Genomic DNA, 20,166 nt, shown 5'->3' with positions numbered 1-20,166 from the left:
CCCTGCCAAGCAGGAGTCAAACCATCAGAAGCACCAACACTTTCATGTCCTGTGTCTGCAATTCTGCCACAGTATTTTCATTCACTCATTCTTCTATTCATTGAAAAACTATTTATTGAGCATTTATATGCCAGTAACTGTGCTAAGTATGGAGGATACAACAGTGAGAATAAGCAAAGACACTTCCTGCCCTCACAGAGCTTAGAGTCTGAAGGGGGAGACAGACGTCAGTCAAATAATCACAAAGCAAAGGTGAAGTTGTGACTCCAGGAGTGCTAAGGAGGGAGTCAGCTGGACACGGAGGGTGGGAGGGGAGACAGCGTCTGAGAAGGTCCCACACAAGAGGAGGCTTCGCTGATGTGAGGGACTGAGTGTGAATGGAGGGGAGATGGGGAGAGAGAGAGAGAAATTGGGGTGGGGGGCAGAACTTGCCGGGTCTTGCAAACCTCGAAGAGTCCTGAATGTATCCAAACAGCAACGGGTTTCAGCAGGAGACTGCTGTGATCAGATTTGCATTTTTAATTTTAATTTTTTTGCCTTGGTTTTTGGGAGAAGGTAATTAGGTTTATTTATTTTATTTGTGTATTTATTTTAATGGAGGTACTGGGGATTGAACCCAGGACCTCGTGCATGCTACGCATGCACTCTACCACTAAGCCATACCCTCCCCTCAATTTGCATTTTTTAAATGCCACTTTGGCTTCTTTGTAAAGCAGCAACTGGAGAGGGTGTAGGAGAATGATTTGCAGATTGCTTTTGGCAAGTGATATTGGTAGTTAACCATGTGTGGTTACAATGGAAATGGAGGGAAGAAGACAGACTCAAGATATATTCAGGAGATAAGTTAACTAGATTTGGTAATGAGTTAGATGTAGGACAGGAGGCATCAGAGGTGAATCCAGTTTCTGGTTTAGGTAATAACAACAGCAACATGTATTGTGTGAAGTACATATAAGCACTATTCTCAGTGATTGAATCGTTTTAAGTTGTTTATCCTCACAACATCCCTAGAAGAGATATGATTATCATCCTTATTTTACAAATGGGAAGGCAGAGGCACAGAGAGGTTAAGCCTGCTTTCCTAAGATCTCACAGCTAGTGAGCGAAAGAGCCAAGGTTTAAATCTAGGCAGCCTCCCTTCACGTTCTGTGATTGTAACTATGACCTTGAACTATCTCTCAGAAAGGATAGATTGAGACTTACTTAGAGATGGATAGAGACAGTAAAAATACTAGGTTCAACTCAGTCTCTGCTCATAACTACATGAATGGGTGGTGGTAGAAGATATGCTGCCTGGCATGGAGGACTTTGAAAGGCTGGGATGTGGAAAGGGAGGAACAATCGGGGCACCTTTGCTGTTGAGGAAGAGCACTGGACTAGGAGCAGGAAACCTGGCTAATTACATGGCCTTGAGAGCAGCCTGCTCTAATCCTCTGATTCCTCACCTTGAAGTGGGGACAGTCACGCCGAACTGCCAAGTCACAAACATGGAAGGCACTAGGGCTATGCCCGACCTAAAGTAGGTGATGAGTAATCGAATGATAAATTTGGATCTGTGGTAAGGGGAGTAGAGAAGGACAAAGGACAAGGCTCATCACACTTGTCCATCTGCTGAAGGTATGGCCGATCATGCAGCTCATTTAAGAGAACAGACGTGGAGAATGGTCACAAGGACAGAGTCCTTTATCTCAGTGAGTACAGATGGTGTCAGAGCACATCTTACTGGTGAGCTGGCTGGTTGGACAGATTTTGTTGCTACAAATTCCCGATTCACCCCTTTCATCAAATAGCCAGGTCTGTCAGGCTTTCTGATCAGGCCTGCTGGTCAGAACGCTGCAGCTACTCACAAGTTGTTTCGTTAACCTAAAGTTCTGCTAACTTGCCTCAGTTCTGCTGGTTAACAGCCAGCCAGGGACCGGCACTTGGCTGCCTAATTGCTCTGTGTGCATCCTTCAACAACAAGGAGTTTGCAGTGATGGCTCTCAATGAATCAAGAGTAGATGTCTCGAACTCTGGAAAGAAGTATCTATGCAGTGCTTCTCAGACTTTGTTTTGCTCACAGATCATCTTGGGGTTTTGCAAAAATGCACACTCTGATTGAGTGGGTCTGGGCTAATTGTACTAGACTGTCTAGTTGTAATAAAATGGTAATTTTATTTTATTGAACCATTTTTTGAGATATAACTGACATAATGTATTAGTTTCAGGTTATACAGCATGATGATCATCACAATATGGTAACATTTTTCACTATACATAGTTCTAAAATTTTTTTCTTGGGATGGGAACTTTTAAGATCTATTCTCAGCAACTTTCAAATATGCAGTACAGTATTAACTATAGTCACCATGCAGTACATTACATCCCCATGACACATTTTATAACTAGGAGTTTGTACCTTTTGACCGCCTTCACCCACTTCACCCACCCTCAACTTGTGCCAACCACCAGTCTATTCTCTGTATCTATGAGATTAGTTTTTTTTTTTTTTTTAAAGATTTCACATATAAATGAGATCATACAGTTTTGTCTTTCTCTGTCTGACTTATTTCACTTAGCACAGTGCCCTCAAGGTCCATTCAGGTTGTTGCAAATGGCAAGAGTTCCTTCTTTTTTATGGATGAATAATATTCAGTTCTACACACACACACAAATTTCTTTTATCCATTCATCCACTGATGGACACTTAGGTTATTTCCATATCCTGGTGTCGTAAATAATCCTGCAATGAACATGGGGGTGCAGATTGCTCTTCAAGATAGTGATTTCATTTCTTTTACTTATATACTCAGAAGTAGAACCAGTGGATCATGTGGTAGTTCTATTTTTAATTTTTTGAGGAAATTCCATACTGTTTTCCATAGTGACTTGCACCAATTTACATTCCCGTCAATACTTCATGAGTTCCAACTTTCTCCACATCCTTGCCAACGCTTATTTCTTGTTTTTTGATAATGACTATTCTAATAGGGGAAAGATAATATTTCACTGTGGTTTGGATTTGCATTTCCATGATGAGTAGTGATATTGAGCACCTTTGATGTACCTGTTGGCAGCCGTATGTCTTCTGAGTTAGTTTTGTGTATGGTGCAAGATAGTGGTCCCATGTCATTCTTTTGTGCTGTTGAATTTTCCTGAAACCATTTATTAAAGGGAGTGCCATTTCCCTATTGCATATTCTTGGCTCCTTTGGCAGCATATAATTGACCACATATGCATGTGTTTATTTCTGGGCTCCCTATCCTGTTCCATTGTTTTGTGCCGTCTGTTTTTATGCCAGTATCATAACTGTTTTGATTATTATAGTTTTGTATTATAATTTGAAATGGGGGAGCAATATGCCTCTAGCTATGTTGTTCTTAAGATTGTTTTGGCTATTTGAGATCTTTTGTAGTTCCATACAGTTTTTAGGATTGTTTGTTGTATTTCTGTGAAAATTGCCATTGGAATTTTTGCTGGGGACTACACTGAATCTATAGATTGCTTTGGGTAGTATGGACATTTTTACAGTATTAATTCTTTCATGAGCACAGAATATCTTTTCATTTATTAGTGTCCTCTTCAATTTCTTTTCCATGTCTTATAGTTTTCAGTGTACAGGTCTCTTACCTCCTTGGTTAAATTTATTCTTCGGTATTTTATTCTTTTTGATGTAATTGTAAATGGGATTGTTCTTAATTTCTTTCTTTTTAAATTTTTTTTTTAAATTGCGGTATAGTCAGCTTACAATGTTGTGTCAATTTCTGGTGTATAGCACAGTTCTTCAGTCATACATGAATATATGTATATTCATTTTCATATTCCTTTTCACCATAAGCTACTACAAGATAATTGAATATATTTCCCTGTGCTACACAGTATAAACTTGTTTATCTATTTTATATATACCAGTCAGTATCTGCAAATCTCAAACTCCCAGTTTATCCCTTCCCACCCCCCTTAATTTCTCTTTCTGATAGCTCACTATTAGTGCATAGAAATGCAATAGATTTTTGTATATTGATTTTTTATTTTGTAACTATTGATTTTTCATATTCTAACAGGTTTTTTTTTTTTTTTTGGTGGTGTCTTCAGGGTTTTCTGTGTGTAATATGCCATCTGCAAATAGTGACGGTTTTACTTCTTTCTTCCCATCTTGGTTGCCTTTTATTTCTTTTCCTTTCCTGATTGGCTAGAGCTTCCAGTGCTATGCTGACTGAAAGTGGCAAGAGTGGCGTCCTGTTCCTGATCTTAGAGGAAAAACTTTCAGTTTTTTAAATCATTGTGTATGATGTTAGCTGTGGGCTTATTTTATATGTCCTTTATAATGTTGAGGTACGTTTCCTCTGCTCATTTTGCTGAGGGTTTTTATCATAAATGGATGTTGAATTTTGTCAAAAGCTTTTTCTGAATCTGTTGAGTTGATCATATGATTTTTATACTTCCTTTTGTTGATGTGGTGAACCACAGTGATTGATTTGTGGATGTTGAACCATCTTGTACCCCTGGGATAAATCCTGCTTGATCACAGTGTATGATCCTTTTAATGCATTGCTGAATTCAGTTTGCTAATATTTTGTTGAGGACCTTTTCGTCTATTGTTTATCAGGGACATTGGCCTATAATTTTCTTTTTGTGGCATCCTTGTATGATAATGCTGGTCTCATAAAGTGAATTTGGAATCGTTTCTTCCTCTTCTGTTTTTTAGAAGAGTTTTGAGAAGAATTGGTATTAATTTTTGTTTAAATGTTTGTTGGAATTCACCAGTAAAGCCAAGTGGTCCTGGAGTTTTCTTTGTAGGGAGATTTTTGATTACTGTTCCAATCTCCTTACTAGTAATTGATCTGTTCAGAATTTCGGTTTCTTCATGATTTGGTCATAGTAGGTTGTGTATTTCTAGGAATTGATCCATTTCTTCTAGGTTATCCAATTTGTTGATGTATAATTATAATAGTCTGTTATCCTTTGTATTTCTGTGATATCAGCCTAGTCTTCTCTTTCATTTCTAATTTTATTTGCATCCTCTCTTTTTCTCAGTGAGTCTTGCTAAAACTTTGTGAATTTTATCTTTTCAAAAGCTAGTTCTCAGTTTCATTGATCTTTTCTATTCTACTTTTAGTTTCTATTTCATTTATTTCTGTTCTGATATTTATTTTCTTCTGCTAACTTTGGACTTTGCTCTTTCTAATTCCTTGAAGTGCAAAGTTAAGTTGTTTGGGATTTTTCTTGTTTTTTGATGAAGGCTTTTATCACTATGAACTACCCTTTTAAAACTGCTTGTACTGCATTTCATAAGTTTTGGTATGTTGTGTTTCCATTTTCATTTGTCTCAAGATATTTTAAGTTTCTGTCGTGATTTCTTCTTTGACCCATTGGGTTTCAGTAGTATATTGTTTAATCTCCATATATTTGTGAATTTTAGTTTTCTTCTTGTAATTGATTTCTAGTTTTATACCATTGTGGTCGAAAAAGATGCTTGATACGATTTCAGTCTTCTTAATTATTAAGCCTAGTTCTGTGGCCTAACATGTAATCTATCCTGGAGAATGTTCCATGTGCATCTGTTTCAGGGGCTTTTTTTTTTTTTTTTTTTTTTTTGATGAAACGATCTCTGTTTCTGGTCTACGGTGTCATTTAACACGTTACTCGCCCACTGTGGATTGGGTGCCCCTGAGGAAACACAACTGTCACCCAGAATTAGGTGACGTGATCAGCGTGTTAAGGCTGATGTTTCCTTGTTGATTTCCTGTCTGAATGATCTATCCACTGATGTAAGTGGGGTATTAAATTCCTCTACTATTATTGTATTGCTGTCTTATTTCTCCACTTAGGTCTTTTAATATTTGCTTTACATATTTAGGTGTTCCTACGTAGGATGCATAAATCAATATTTACAATATTTATAAATGTAAATATTTACAAATGTTATATCCTTTTGTTGGATGACCCTTTTATTGTTAATGCCCTTCTTTGTCTTTTATTACAGTCTTTGTTTTAAAGTCTGTTTAGTTTCATATAAGTATAGCTACCTTAGCTTTCCTTTGGTTTCCATTTGTATAGATTATCTTTTTCTGTTCTTTCACTTTCAGTCTGTGTGTATCCTTACATCCAAAGTGAGTCTCATGTAGGCAGCCTATAGATGGGACTTTTGTTATTCATTCAGTCATTCTGTGTCTTTTGATAGGAGACATCAAAATACACTTAAAATAACTATTGATACGTATACATTTATTGCAGTTTTGTTCATTGTTTGCTTGCTTTTGTAGCTCCTTTGTTCTTCTCATGGTGATTTGATGATTTCCTGCAGTGGTACACTTAGATTCCTTTATCTTTTGTGTGTCCACTATAGGTTTTTGCTTTCTAGTTGCCATGAGGCTTACATATAACAAGTTATATTTATAACTATTTATTTTGGGGGAAAGAGGTAATTTGGTTTATTTAATAAAGTTACTAGGGTTTGAACCCAGGACCTCCTGCATGCTAAGTACACACTCCACCACTGAGCTATACCCTCCCCCATAACTGTTTATTTTAAATTGATAACAACTTAGATTTTAGCGCATCCTAAAGCTCTATATTTTTACTATGCCCCCCCAAATTTATGTATGTTTTGATGTCACAACTTAACATCTTTTAATCTTGTATGTTCCTTAACTAATTATTTAAGTTATAATTTTACTACTTTTGTCTTTTAACTTTTATGCCAAATTTATAAGTGATTGATCCACCATCTTTACAACATTCATTTATTCTAAATTTTACTATGTATTTATTTTTACCAGTGAGATTTATGCTTCCATAGGTTTTCCTATTACTAATGATGCTCTTTCTTTTCAGCCTAAAGAAGCCCCTTTTAACACTTGTTGTAAGGCCAGTTTAGTGATCAACTCCTTTATATTTTGCTAGTCTAGAAAACTCTTTCTCCTTCAATTCTGAATGGCAGCTTATTCAGGTAGAGTATTCTTGGTTGGAATTTTTTTGTTTTGACATTTTGGCTATATTATACTCCCTTCTCTGGCCCAAAAAGTTTCTGCTAAGATATCTACTGATGATCTTATGGGGGTTCCCTTGTATGTAACAAGTTGTTTCTCTCTTGCTGCTTTTAAGAGTCTCTCCTTGTCTGTAACTTTTGACGCTTTGATTGTAATGTGTCTTTGTGTGGCTGTCTCTTTCGATTCATCCTAATTGGAACTCTCCGGGCTTGCTGGATCTGAATGTCTCTTTCTTTTCCTAGGTTAGAGAAGTTTTCAGCCATTATTTCTTCAAAAAAGTTTTCTGTCCCTTTCTCTCTCTTCTGGGATCACCATAAAGTGACTGTTGGTCATCTTGATGATGCCCCGCATGTCCCTTAAGCTCTCTGTACTTTTTTGCATTCTTTTTTTGCTGCTCTGGTTGGGTTAGTTCCATTGCCACGTCTTTGGATTCACGGATCTTTTCTCCTGCTTCATCTAGTCTCCTGTTGAACCCCTGCTCTTACATTTTTCAGTTCGGTTATATTCTTGAGTTTCATGACTTCTGTTTGGTACTCTTATACTTTGTCTCTTTGCTGAAGTTCTCACTATATTCATCCATTCTTCTCAAGTTCAGTGAGCGTATTTATGACCATTATTTTGAATTCTTTATCAGGTAAATTGCTTAACTCCATTTCATTAAGGACATTTTTTTTTTTTTTTCCTGAGGTTTTATCTTGTTCTTTCATTTGGAACATAGTCCTCTGTCTTTTCATTTTCTTTGACTGTCTGTGTTGGTTTCTATGCATAATGCAAAACAGCCACCTTTCCCAGTCTTGAAGGAGTGGCCTTGTATAGATGAACTTTGCCATTCTATGCTGCCCTCTTTGTTGTCTCTCAAACCTTTGTGATTGTTCAAGCACTCTATTTTATTTTTAGTGGGTCCCATTAGTTGGAGTGTGCCAGGGGCTGTCAGTGTCCCAAAAGGGAGGATCTCAATCAGCACCTAGATTCAGGTTGATTGGAAGCCAGACTCTCGGGCAGCAGCTTTTAAAGTGGGCAAACGCATGGAGTTTCATGGGATTGCAAGTGTAAGTCCCATTGGCCACTGGAGCCAGGTGATCTAGAGGTGTTCCTTGGGTTAGGTAGTCACAAAGATCAGAGGTGCCAGACAAGTGTGCAGGTTCCTTTCTTGGAGACACCAGCTGCCTGGAGTGAGGCAGAGGGAGAGTGCAGTGATGCTGTCCAGTGGCTTCTGTCCCAGGAGTGCATCTTAGTAGGTCTCTAAAATGTCCCAAACCAGAAGCCTGCCCCTCAGGCTGAGACTCCAAGCAAGCATATGGGCTTCTTTCACAGAAAGACTGGGGTGGTTTCAGTCTGCTCTCTGCGCAGGTGCCCTGGGGTGGGGATGGTAGCCAGCCATGCAATGTCTGTTAGTTACAATCCGGTGGAACCCAGGAATACAAGCCCTGCTGGCCACCAGAGGTAGTCAAGGGGTGTCCTCTGGGCTGCAGCCACCAAAACTGGGGCATGAGACATCTGTAAAAGCTCCAGTCTGGAAGATACTGGTGCTTTGTAGCTTGGCAGAAGGAGGACGAAAAGATAGCATCCACTCTCCAAGATCTCTGGAGAAGATTATAGTCGGCCTTTACATATGCATTTAATTAGAAGCCTGTCCCTCAGGCCACAGCTTTGAAAATGAGCCAATATGTATCAGTTTGCTATTGCTGCTGTAATGAGTAACCATACGTTTTGTGGCTTAACAGAACACACATTTATCTCTCCATTCTGCAGGTCAGAGGTCTGGGCACAGGGAGGCTCCGCTGCTTCTCTGCTCCTGGTTTTACAAGGTTGGAATGAATGTGTCACAGGCTGCATTCTTTTTGTAGGCTCTGGAGATCCACCTGCTCCAGGTTCATTCAGGTTGATAGCAGAGTTCAGGATGGAGGTCCCAGTGTCCTTGATACCTGTTGGCTGGCGATTGTTCTCAGTTTCTAGAGACAGCATGCATTTCTTGGCTTGTGGGCCCCTTCCTGCCTCTTCAAAGTCAGTAACTGTCGGTAAAATCCTTCTTTCATCTTGAATCTCTCTGATCCCCTCCTCTGCCTCATGCCTCCTCTGCCTCCTCCTACTGCCTCCCTCTGACCTATCTTGGGCCAACATGGATAATCAGAAATAATCTCCTTATTTTAAAGTCAGTTGATAATAACCTTTGATTCCATCTGTAAAGTTCCTTAATAGCAGTGAATGGATGGGAATGTAGGGGGCGAGGCGCTTGAACTGTCTCCACCCTAACCAACTCCCAGCTGCACACTTTTAGTGGCGAGATCCTAAAGCAGTGGCTTTATTAAGTTTATGACAAGGGTTTTGTGTGTTCTAGGCCCAGCAATAGAATCTCCATAGTTCTATCACTGGATTTTCCCCTTACATTGAATACAAGGGCTGGAAAGGCTCACAGGGATGATGCTGAAGATTTGGGCACTGAAGTGGACAGAGAGGGCTACACTGAAGTTATACAGAATCAAGATTAGAACTTAATTGTACCAGTATCTGGGCCTGAGCTATTTGCTCCCTGTCATTTACTCAGTTATTCACTTAATTATTCATTTATTAACTTACTCATCTACTGATCAAAGACTTATCAAGTACCTCCTCTCTGAGAGACATTTTGCTAGATTCATGAGATATGAGACATTTACAGAATTTGTCCCCATGGAACAAACCTTGTACTAAGAATTACATTCAGCAAACAGATACTCCGACAACTAACTAGATGCTTATAATTGATATGAAAGTAAAGTAGAGGTTTCCCTGAGAGCTTATAATAAGGGAATCTAACCTTGTCTAGAAAGATCAGAAAATGATGTGACATTTAAACTGGGACCCAGATAACAAGTGTTAGCCAAGTGTAGATGATTAGGGATGGAACAGTATTAAAGTAGAGGGAATGGCACGTGGGAAAGTTCTAAGGTACAAAGCAGAATAGAGGAATCAGGGAAAGTTAGTGTTGCTGGACAATATGAAGGGAAGGAGAGAGCGGCACGTGGCACGAGGTGAGTTTAGAGAGGTGGGGAGGTCAGACTGACCATGGCCTTGAAGAACGTAGAAAGGAATTTTAATTCTGTCCTAGGTGAAATGGGAAGCCAGGGGAAGGATTTAAATAGTGGAGTCTCATGTGAGCTTTGACTTCTGAGAGAGAGCACTCCAGCTGCTTTGTAGAATAGCTTAGAGGAAGGAGAGGACGTGTGGAGTGTGGACACAGCAGGCATTCAGTGAGGCTGCTTACGAGGTGTTGCAGCTGCCCTGCTGGGAAGTGGCTTGACCCAGCACGGTGTGGGCTAAGATGGGGGCAGTTCACGTGAAGGACAGAAACTGGATCTGGGACATTTTGGAGGTAGAGTTGTCTTGACTCTGGTGGATCAGATGTGCGGGATGGTCAAGGGAAGATGGTCAAGATGACTCCTGGTTTCTGTTGTATTTGTGGCTCTCCTAATGATACAAGTCAATTAACATAATAAAAAGCCTCATATTTTGATAGTTCATCTTTTATTATATTTTAAGAGTTACGGTTCAAGTGTCAAGAAAATCCTGTTTAATATCACCTGAAAATAATTTGTTTTATACTACATTGGTCAGAGGAGCTCACGGAATTTGTATTATTACTACGTGATGATTTTCAACATTGTAATGTTTCTCCACATTCCCCGTATCTCCGTTCTATTTCCTCCTCATTTCATCGGAGGCTACAGAATGCAAATGTTGGCTTCCCAGAAAAAGGAAAATTAGCTTGAAAGGGGGCATCACATCCTCATCCCTTAACAGTCACTGCCTCATTTCCTTCAGGTCTTTTCTGATTTCTTTTGCCCACACGGCCCATTGGTTGCTACTAATTCTCATGATGATAATGAAATCCACTCCTGGCTCGGTCACACAGAGCACTGTGTGGCCATGGGGAGCTGTCCTGGGCTGGTATTGCTCCACACACAAGAGATAGTATGGACTCTGGACCAGACGTTGTCAGGTAAAATACAGTCATGATGCAAGCTCCAGGGTCATGGCCTGAAGGTGGTTTGGACAGACCTCTTCCTTGTCTCTTGTATTTCTCCTGGAGACGCCGATATCAGATAGTCTGGGTTTTAATTGACCCCAGAACTTCCATTTAACCACTGAGGTGCCTTTGGCATTCACCTCATCTGCTTTCTCATTTGTAAAAAGAGAAGAAAATCAGGCTATTGGGAATATTGAACAAAATGACTCATAGAAAGCGTTTAGCACCGGGCTCAGCACACGGGAAGCACTCCACACACGGGAGTCATTGTGTCCGTGGTTAGGAAAGGGAGGTGCTCGTGGAGTCCTTTCTTTCCCTTTGCTCTTCTCTGGTCATGAGCGTTTAGAGGGCAAGGGTCTTTCCCTTAGAAAGAAAGAAGGTTCTTAGCCAGCCCTTGTCCCCAAAGTCTAGTCTTGCAAACAGACTTGGCCAAGGACATCACAGTGAAGGGAAGCCATGGGCTCCTTCCTCTCATGTGAGCTAATCTGACAGCTGAGCTCTGCTTGGTACCCTGCCCTTTCATTGAGCTGGCCCAGGGCAGCCATCAGTCCCCTGGGGACTGAAGCAAATGCAGCCTCCTCAGCATTCTGTCTGAATGAATGCTTCCCAAATTTGTTGGCAGGAGGCCATGAGTTGACTTGATGGGGTCCTTGAGTAAATCAGTTAGCCTCTCTGAAAAGAGGGTTGATGACTCTGAGGACGAGGAGGTGGAGGAAGGGCAGCAGCCCATCCTAGGCCCTTGACAAGTTGACCTCCGTGGTCTGCCCATTGCCTCCCATCAGCAGCCCACCCTGCCCGCTCCCAGCCGGGCAGCCTGCAAGTCCTTTGATGGTTTTGTGCCCATGTACTGGTTCTCTCTCCAGAGTCCTTCTTCAGCATCCTCACCTTCGTTGATTTACAGATTCCTGCATATCCTTCAAGACTTATCCCTAATGTCATTTCTCTCTTAAGTATTTTTATTCATTCATTCCCCAAGTATTTAAGCAAGGCATTGTGCTAGACATAAAAGATACAGCAGTGGACAAGATGCACAAAAGCCCAGCCCTCGTGGTGCTGACGTTCTAGAGGAAGAGACTGACGATAAACAAGTCAGTGAACCAGAGAATGTCATGTCTGTGATAAGTGCGATAAAAAGACCAAAAACAGTGGGCAAGAATGGGGTGAGTGGTAGAGACAGCTGCTTTCTGATGAAGCTATTTTTGTAAGACCTGTAGGATGAGAAGAAGCCAGCCACGTGAAGAGCAGGGGTCTGGATAGATAAACAAGCTGGCTTTGTTTGAAGAACAAAAAGAAAGTTGGTAGGACCAAAACATGGTGAGCAAGGGGGCAGGGGGCGTGAGAAGAGATCAGGAAGCTCTCGGGTAAGGAGTACAGATTTTATTCTGAGTGAATAGGAAGAGAGAGGCAAAGTTAGATTTTGTATTTGTAACAGCACTCTGCTATCCACATGTAGAATGGATGGGGGAGGAGAGGAAAAAAAGAGGAAAGGAGGGGCGAGAAGCAGGAAGCTAGTTAGGAGGTTCCTGCAATGGTTCAGGGTGGAGGGGATGGTTGTTGACCCAGAATTATAGCTATGGCATCAAGAGTTAAACCACTTGGTGATACATTGTGGAGGTGTGGTTAATGGGACCTTGCTAATGGATTGGGTTTGGGGATGGAAACAGGAATCCTAGGTTTTAGATTTGAGCAACTGGGTGATGTATGGATTTTTAGGTGGATATAGTTTAATGCCATTTACTGAAATGAGAGACACTTGGTGATAGTGCTTAGGGGATAGGTGAGCTTGAAGCCTGTTTTGCACATGTTAATTTTGAGATGCCTAGTAGACATCTAAAGGTAAATGGCAAGTAGCTGTTTGGATTGGCAGGTGGGACTCTTGAAGGAAGAGATCAGGAATACATATAAATATGATTCCCTACCCCCTAAGCAGGAACAGTGAATTTGTCGCTTCTTCACTGGGTTATATTAGGATCCCAATAGATCCTAGGTTCTCCTACTACTGTAGGTCCCACATCGTATCAAATATATTAAAATTCACCTTTATCCCACATTACGTTTACTTATATGTGATCCCTTAAGTGTTGAGTTGCAGTTGACTAGTTTGACATTTTTCATTTTGTAGATATTTAATTAAAATATCATTGGATCATGCATATTTTAGAGGCAACTCTGTTTTGAATGTTTCACATTATTTTTGGATGCCCTTGGAAAGCTTATGGTGCAAGGCATGTGGCCTCTAGCACTTAATTGGTAAAGTGAGCCTGCTTTTCTGGGCTCCCAACAATATTTTTATGCCCTTTTAAGGCACTAAAATAGCTTCATTTTATAACCATGTGGGTTTTGTGTCCATGTTGCCCACTAGTCTATAAACTTGCAGAGGGCATGAAGGGCCTCAGAGCTTGGTATATGACAGAGACTCAAGGTCTGTTTATGGAAGTGATTCATTTAGGCTCACAAGGCAAAAAAAAAAAAAAAAAAAAACCAAGTCCAGGGATACGGTGTGCTTTCTCTCTGTCCGTGGGAAAAAGCTCTTCCCCGCTGCCTTGCAACGTATGCAGTATAGACTTACTTTCCCTCTGGCACCCTTAAAAAGGAGGCAGTGTTGTGCAGAAGGTTGATGCTGTGGGCTTGAGTTGCAGCCACACCCTTTACCAGCCGTGAATCTTGGAATAGACAGTTTCTATAGGCCTGATTTTCATGGGAGGGGCAAATTAATTGAAGCCATTTTAGTAAAATTCTGCCAGCTTCGAAACACTGTATTCTTAAAAGAATGTATTTTCTTCTAAAATGAAAAAAGTTTTTATGATTCAGGCCTCAGGGCATGTATCTGGAAATTTCTAGAAATGGGGACACAAAATATCTTTTGTTGCCTGACACCTGGTCCTGAAAAAGCAACAAGTGTACCCTACATCTCCCCCACCCCCCAGTGGTGGCCTTTTAGAGACAGAAACCTCTCAGGAAAATCCATCAGGAGCAAGGCAGTTACGCATCCTTCCGAGTCGCTTGCAGGTAGGGAGTGGGAGGGGACTGGCACCCCAGGTCTCACACTTGCCCTTTGAAACTTAGCAGTGCTGCATAACTACATCCTTCTCGCCCAAGAATTAACTCTGGGCCACATCTTCACCTCTCATGATGAAGAGGAGACGTGAGTATATAGATTTCAGTTGTATTTCTGGTGCCAAGTTGCTCCAACAAGCCACGGTGAAATTAAGTCCATCTTGGCTAGGCCCTCCAGAATTTGTCAATGGCTCCAAAGTATTCTGCCGAGAACTTCAGATTTTATGAGTTTGCAACAAAAATAACTTTGGAAATGGATGTCAACCAGGGAAGAGAAGCAGGTTTATACTTTGTCACTGACATATACTTAGTTTGGGGCTGAGGGCCCAGCTTGGGCCAGGTGAGGTCGCGTTGGCCTTTGTCTCGTACGAGCAGATGGAAAGAGGGAGTGCTGAACTGGCCAGGCTGTAGTTCAAAATTGTCTCTGGTTTTCTTCATGTTTGTCCAGCTGCTGTCTGTCATTGCCCTTTGTATGAAGCTGAGTGATAATAAGCCCGCTTATATGTTAGCTGCATACTATTCTTTTTTCATGAGGGGATCAGGTATTAAATATCTCCATACTCAGATGTGCCTACAGGGTTGATCACCTGATAGAGAAATTTTAATTTGGTAATTATTCCAACAGTCACCCCTCCTTCTCTACCAAGCACTCAGTTTGCAAATTTGTCAACACAAAGAGACTGTTGGGTGGAAAAACAGTGAATCTGATAGAAGAGATCTGTAGCAGGATGATAAGCCCCTAATGTTGGGGTGAAAAATGAGAACATTTTGATCAGTCAGCAGTGGCTGCTAATGATCAGCAAGGCCTTCCACAGGTGTGGGAGTTGAAAAGAATGGGCCCACCATCCAGCTTTTGGAAAGTGGGAAAATGCAGATTCTTCCTGACTAATCCATCAAATGTTGAATCACTGTCCTTTGTAGCAATGGACTAAATAGATGAAAACCATGAAGACAATTTACTTGCTTCCCTGAACAGCCCTTTTGCAGCAAGTTCACTGGTAATGTTCCAATGTTCCTCTTGATCGTGTCCCATCTGCTTGATTAAGCCTTAGCCTTCCTCCAAGTACCAGCTCTAGGAAACTGGCCCTGACCATTGCAATTCAAAGGAATTTCTGCCTGTCTGACCTTGACACTTCAGTGTCTCATTCATCTGAGATTTAGAATTCACTGCTTAGTGTTAATTGTCTTACTGTTGAGTTTTATTTTTATTATTATGAGTCTGATTATGTAGTCTCAATTTATTTCAAGTCCACATGTCAGCTTTCTCATTAAGCAGAGGATTAGAGTTCTTGTGAGAGGTAAGAGTCTGTATTTGTATCGGTATGTATGTACACTGTATTTCCATGCTGTGAGCACACAGCAAGTGGTTACTACAATCAGTTGCGCCCACCCCTGTAATGGGGCTTCATGGCAGCACAGGGCTCTCTTACACCTTTTTGTATCTGCAATTTTTTAAACCTAATTGGAGCTCAATATGTGTGTCACTACTGTTGATTTCTCATTTCTTGTCCCAAAAGATAGGGCACTGAACCCTCAAAGCTAGTGACCATCTCAAGCAGGGTTGACAAAGATCTATAGTCCAGGGTTGTTTTTTGCTAACCTGCAGCCCGAGCCTGTGGCATGTATTGGAGGTTGATTTTTGAGAGTCCCCTTCTAGGCACGCAGGGATGCCCACTGACAGTGTAACACAGGAGATCACAGACTTGGACAAGGCCAGACTCTGTGACAGCTTTGACACTCCCCACCTCTTGGCACCCTGCCCGTTGGTCCCCACCCTTCCATATACCCACTGGTGGGTGTGCGGTAAGTGGTCCGTGCCCTGGGGGAAGCCCGGGGAAAGAGCAGGCCCAGATGCCCTTTCACTCAAGATGGCATTTGAACAATGTGATAGAAACTACACCAAGATTTTACAGATTTTTTTTCACAACCTGCTTACTAAAAATGGGCTTTAACATACATTCATGAGCAAACTTAAACTTCTCCTTTCTTACATTGTTCTGATCCTTTCTCCTTTTCTTTCCATCCCCACCTCTGCTCACCGCCTTTCCCCAACTTCATTTAGATGCTTCATTCACCGCCACCCTTTCCTCCATATTTAGCTTCTGTGTGGAAACAAATTTCTCATGACCTCCCCTTTCAGAGATGTTGGCACAGGGGTATGAACAGATCAGAGTAAACAGGAACTCAGGTTAATTTAATAGAAAAAATAAAATATGGAATAACATTGATTTTGGCCAGTATCAATTACAACCATTCTACTATATTTTACAAAAAACAACTGAACATTTTACACATGTACAGTATTTTTCAGTAAAAGTGGATTTGGATTTAACAATGGGTCACTAATGAAAAATGAAAAAAAGAAAACAGAAGATAGGACTTTTGTCTCTAGAAGGTTAGAGCATTTGTTAAGTCTCCAAACTTTGTACTATCCATTACATATATCTCATTATGAATATATATATTTATACATAATATATAACATTAACTTAAACTTTGAAAGCATTATGTTCTAGTTAATAATCTGTAGATAAACGAGGCAGTAACACTAGTAGTTAAACCAGTATTTCCACGATGTGCGTCTGTGTGGTCAGTGAGAAATGGAACACACGTTGGTGGACCCTGGTGAATTTGGCTGTCGGATGGCTATTTGTCTAAGAACACGGACATCATTTTTACTTTTCCCTTCATGGCAACCTTGTGCCTCAAATATTACGGGTTGGTTCAGTTAAATGGATTCCTTTGCAGGCAAATCTGGCTTTGCCGATACTTGACCTTGCTTTAGGCTTGTGCTTAATTTCTGTCCACTTAGAGACCGTGTCTTTAAATGTAAGATTCTGTACACCCATACTTAGGACTAACTTGCTTTCTTTGGGTCAGAAGGGCCTGCAGTGTTAGGAAGAGGAACACTTCTCAGTAAAATCAGGTGATTGCCGAGTTACATCTGACTCATTACATGACTCAGTCTCACTACAGTGCTTTTAGGAGGGTCATTAGACTTTGTACTCATTCTTTGTCTTGGGTTTGATGTTAACTTTGATGTCTGGGAATGAGTATCTTCAAAGTAGGCTTTTTACTAGCTTGTTGCTTGGATGGGAACCTTCGCATCCACTTCCCAGGATAACCTATACTGACATCATTCCTGTTCTCATCTGTGAGGCCAGTGACACCTTGAAGTGAGGCTGTCTGAAGCCTAGAGCTCACGAGATGGCTAGTCACCCTCAAAGCAAGTGAGGTCACCATTGGGGCTTTGATATGGAACATGAAACTTGCTAATAGTCTATCCTTCCTCTGAACAAAAACTCAGAACTGCACAAAGATCTATTGGGCTTCCCCATTTCTGACCACTGATCCAAACAGCCTTCACAAAATTCAGTCTGCTAGATTCCAGGATGTGTTTGGGGAGTCATAGAAAACTAGTGAGGATACTTCCAAGAAAACAGATGACCTCAGTGACATTCAGTGGACAGGTGCATCACAGCATGATGGCAGAAGGACAGAGGAGTGGGAAAACAGCAGGGCCAGGAGGGTGCAATCATGCTGCCCGTCTTCAATTTCCAGTTTTATTTTCTTAAAGTGAAAAGATGAAAAGACTTCTAATAAGCACCATTGAAAAATGTCACCCAGCCAACTTGGGCATGAGCTTAAATATTACTTAAATAAATTCCATTTCTTCAAAAATACAGGACCTTTTAGAAACGTTTGACTCCAGGAAGAAGTTTCTTGCATCATAATCCAAAATGCTTCCCACTACAATAGAATTTCTGATGGCCTTAAAAAAAAATACTATGGGGATAATGACGAAATAGCACCAAGAGACTGTGCAGGGTCTACGAGTGAGCACTCTGGATTTGGGGGAGCTGGATCGGTCTTGGCCATTTTGTGTATCTTTGCATTCTGTCCATTACCAATTTGACTATGCAGAGCAACCCCATTTGACCAACTGTATGTAAAATAACCAAATCTACCATGGAAAAGCCAGTAGCAGCAAGTCTATCTGATGAAACCAGTGGCGCGGACTTATCAAGTGAGTGTAATGCCAAACCCGGCACATAACGCACGAAGTAAATTATGTGTAGAAAGAATCAATGTTCAACTGTGAAAAACTCAAACGACACTGAACACAACTCTGTGGGATGTTCTTAATGCCCCTAGGTCCAGTTTTCTGCCATTTCCCCCAACAGTGGACTCAAGCATGAAAAATGACGGATGTAAGAGTTTTCTGTTTCATTTTGATCTATGTCTGCTCTTGTGAAGTTTTTGAAAGGTATTTTTAGGCATCTCAAAGGGGAAACAAGCAAGTAAATGCAAAAGGAAAAAAAAAAAAAAGGCCTTCAAAACCAGGGCAGGAAATCAAATCATTACTTTAACGTCAAATTTTGGCATCAAATGCTTTGGTCATACAATACTGTCTCTGTGGTGCTGGCTGTTCAGCACTAAACACCCAGTTATAAAAGGTAGGCTTGTTGTAGGTTTATTTTTTTTTTCCATTTAAGTTCTGACAAAACAGTTCACCATCTCCCTGCACAAATTAGAGAGAGAGAAAGAGAGCAAGAAAGAGAGAGGTGGCTTGCTTTTTTTTTTTTTTTGCTTGTTTTTTTTTTCTTTTTAATAATAATATGGAGTAATCTATAAGTCTACAGGAACAAAGAAATCTAGGATGGCAGCTCAGCCTTGGAATGTGCATGTTTTGCAGCAGAGTTGTTGAAGAACCTTCCGTTGACACAGATTGTTCTTTTTCACTAGCATACAGAAGCCTCCTTCCGCCCAGGACTCTTCCGTTGCTTTTCCAGGAAGTCGGCAAGAGAGAGGGGGAGTTGAGGACGAGAGCAGCATGATGGACACACACGGAAGGAGGTTTTGATTGGCCAGAGAGGTAGGTTGGGGGGATTGGAAGAGATCATTCAGGAGCAGTCAACAAGGAGGAAATTTGGTCCACCCAAAGTGATTTCAGTCAACAGCATTGTTTTTCAAGGAGAGATATTGCAGTCCAACGGTAAATGTGATTGGTATCCATTTATGAAAGGGAAAAAAAAGATTAGAAAAAGAATAAATTAGAAGTCAGTAATAATATAAGCAAGGAATTGTTTCTTTTGGAATTTCCTAGAGCAGAGCATATCCAGTCATTGATGATATATTTCATTGACTCCAAGACACTGGATTTCAGATGCACCACTATTTTAAGTACCATTGGGGAGAAGTTTCTTGTGAAATAGTGACACAGTCTCTTATCAGTGAGAATATTAGTTTTATGCTTATTCAAAGTATTAGTTAAACATACAACAAGCTGTTTTGTCTCTGGGCCTGTGTAATAATGAATTCTTCTTTTGAAGACTGGGAAACAGTTGACCTTTTTGAAGCCATTATGGACTGCAATAAAGTGCAACACAAGCAGTAGTCAGAGACATGTCACGTCAACCTGCTGATCAGAAGCTGTTGAAAGCTGCCATAAAGAATAAGGTGAATCTGACTTCAGTGATGTTAAAATACATAAAAAAGTGTGTCTTAGAATCACTGAAATATGAGTTGAAAGAAAATAAATGGCACATCCCTAAATGTAACTGCCATGTGATTTGAAAAATGTAGTAAGCCATCAATGATCTCATTCTTTGACCTGAAGATGGGCTCACTGCAAAAGGTAGTTCTTCACTTTCCATTTTTGCCCCCAAAGTGCCATTTGGCATAAGTTAGCCTGTGCTTATTGTGGTTTAGGGAAAGCAGTGAAAGCATCACAAACCTTAAAATGCCAGGTACCCACTGCAATGAGTGAAAATTTCATATCACAGTGGATCTTTTGGGCCACTTAAAAATCTTGCTCAGGTTTTCAATTACTAACTTACAAAAATTCTGATCATAGTCAGATTCAGGGAAACCATGTTTTCAAGTAAGGGAAAGGAGCATTTGCTGGTAACTAAAAAGTGATACTTACATGGTGCCTGGGATGCCGTCACCCCAGTCTTCTCACCCCAGTGTTGTGCGGTGAGAACTGGCCCTGGCCATGAAAAGCTTGAACACAGAGCCTAAGTGTGTCTGCCCATTCCTGCCAGGTCAGTCATACATCAGAAAAACTACGAAGATGCAAAGCCACCTGTGATGCTCTGTGGATATGAGACCACACTGGTGCCATCTCTT

At 40.8% G+C, this 20,166-nt stretch overlaps 1 protein-coding gene and 1 long non-coding RNA gene across 9 annotated transcripts in view; one reads left to right on the top strand and one right to left on the bottom strand.

The window, feature by feature from the left end:
- PCSK5 (proprotein convertase subtilisin/kexin type 5) overlaps positions 1 to 20,166 on the bottom strand; it is a 413,936-nt gene that overhangs the window by 111,685 nt on the left and 282,085 nt on the right. Inside the window, exon 21 of one of the 7 annotated variants that reach the window (XM_010952770.3) lies at positions 16,208 to 18,818. The exons of 5 other annotated variants lie outside the window; for them this stretch is intronic. In XM_010952770.3, the coding sequence (XP_010951072.1) occupies positions 18,703 to 18,818 (116 nt within the window). In that variant the 3' untranslated portion in view covers positions 16,208 to 18,702. Of the gene's footprint in view, positions 1 to 16,207; positions 18,819 to 20,166 lie in introns of those variants that run through there. One more of the 7 variants, XM_074361727.1, reaches the window with a different exon arrangement.
- LOC123616252 (uncharacterized) overlaps positions 1 to 20,166 on the top strand; it is a 50,590-nt gene that overhangs the window by 30,013 nt on the left and 411 nt on the right. Inside the window, exons 4-5 of one of the 2 annotated variants that reach the window (XR_012506400.1) lie at positions 18,781 to 18,910; positions 19,368 to 19,494. This is a non-coding gene — a long non-coding RNA (uncharacterized LOC123616252). The remainder of the gene's footprint in view (positions 1 to 18,780; positions 18,911 to 19,367; positions 19,495 to 20,166) is intronic. The other variant, XR_006724171.2, reaches the window with a different exon arrangement.

The sequence above is a fragment of the Camelus bactrianus genome, chromosome 4, assembly GCF_048773025.1.
Source record: "Camelus bactrianus isolate YW-2024 breed Bactrian camel chromosome 4, ASM4877302v1, whole genome shotgun sequence".
Lineage (NCBI taxonomy): Eukaryota > Metazoa > Chordata > Mammalia > Artiodactyla > Camelidae > Camelus > Camelus bactrianus.
This window is presented reverse-complemented; position numbering and strand designations above follow the sequence as displayed.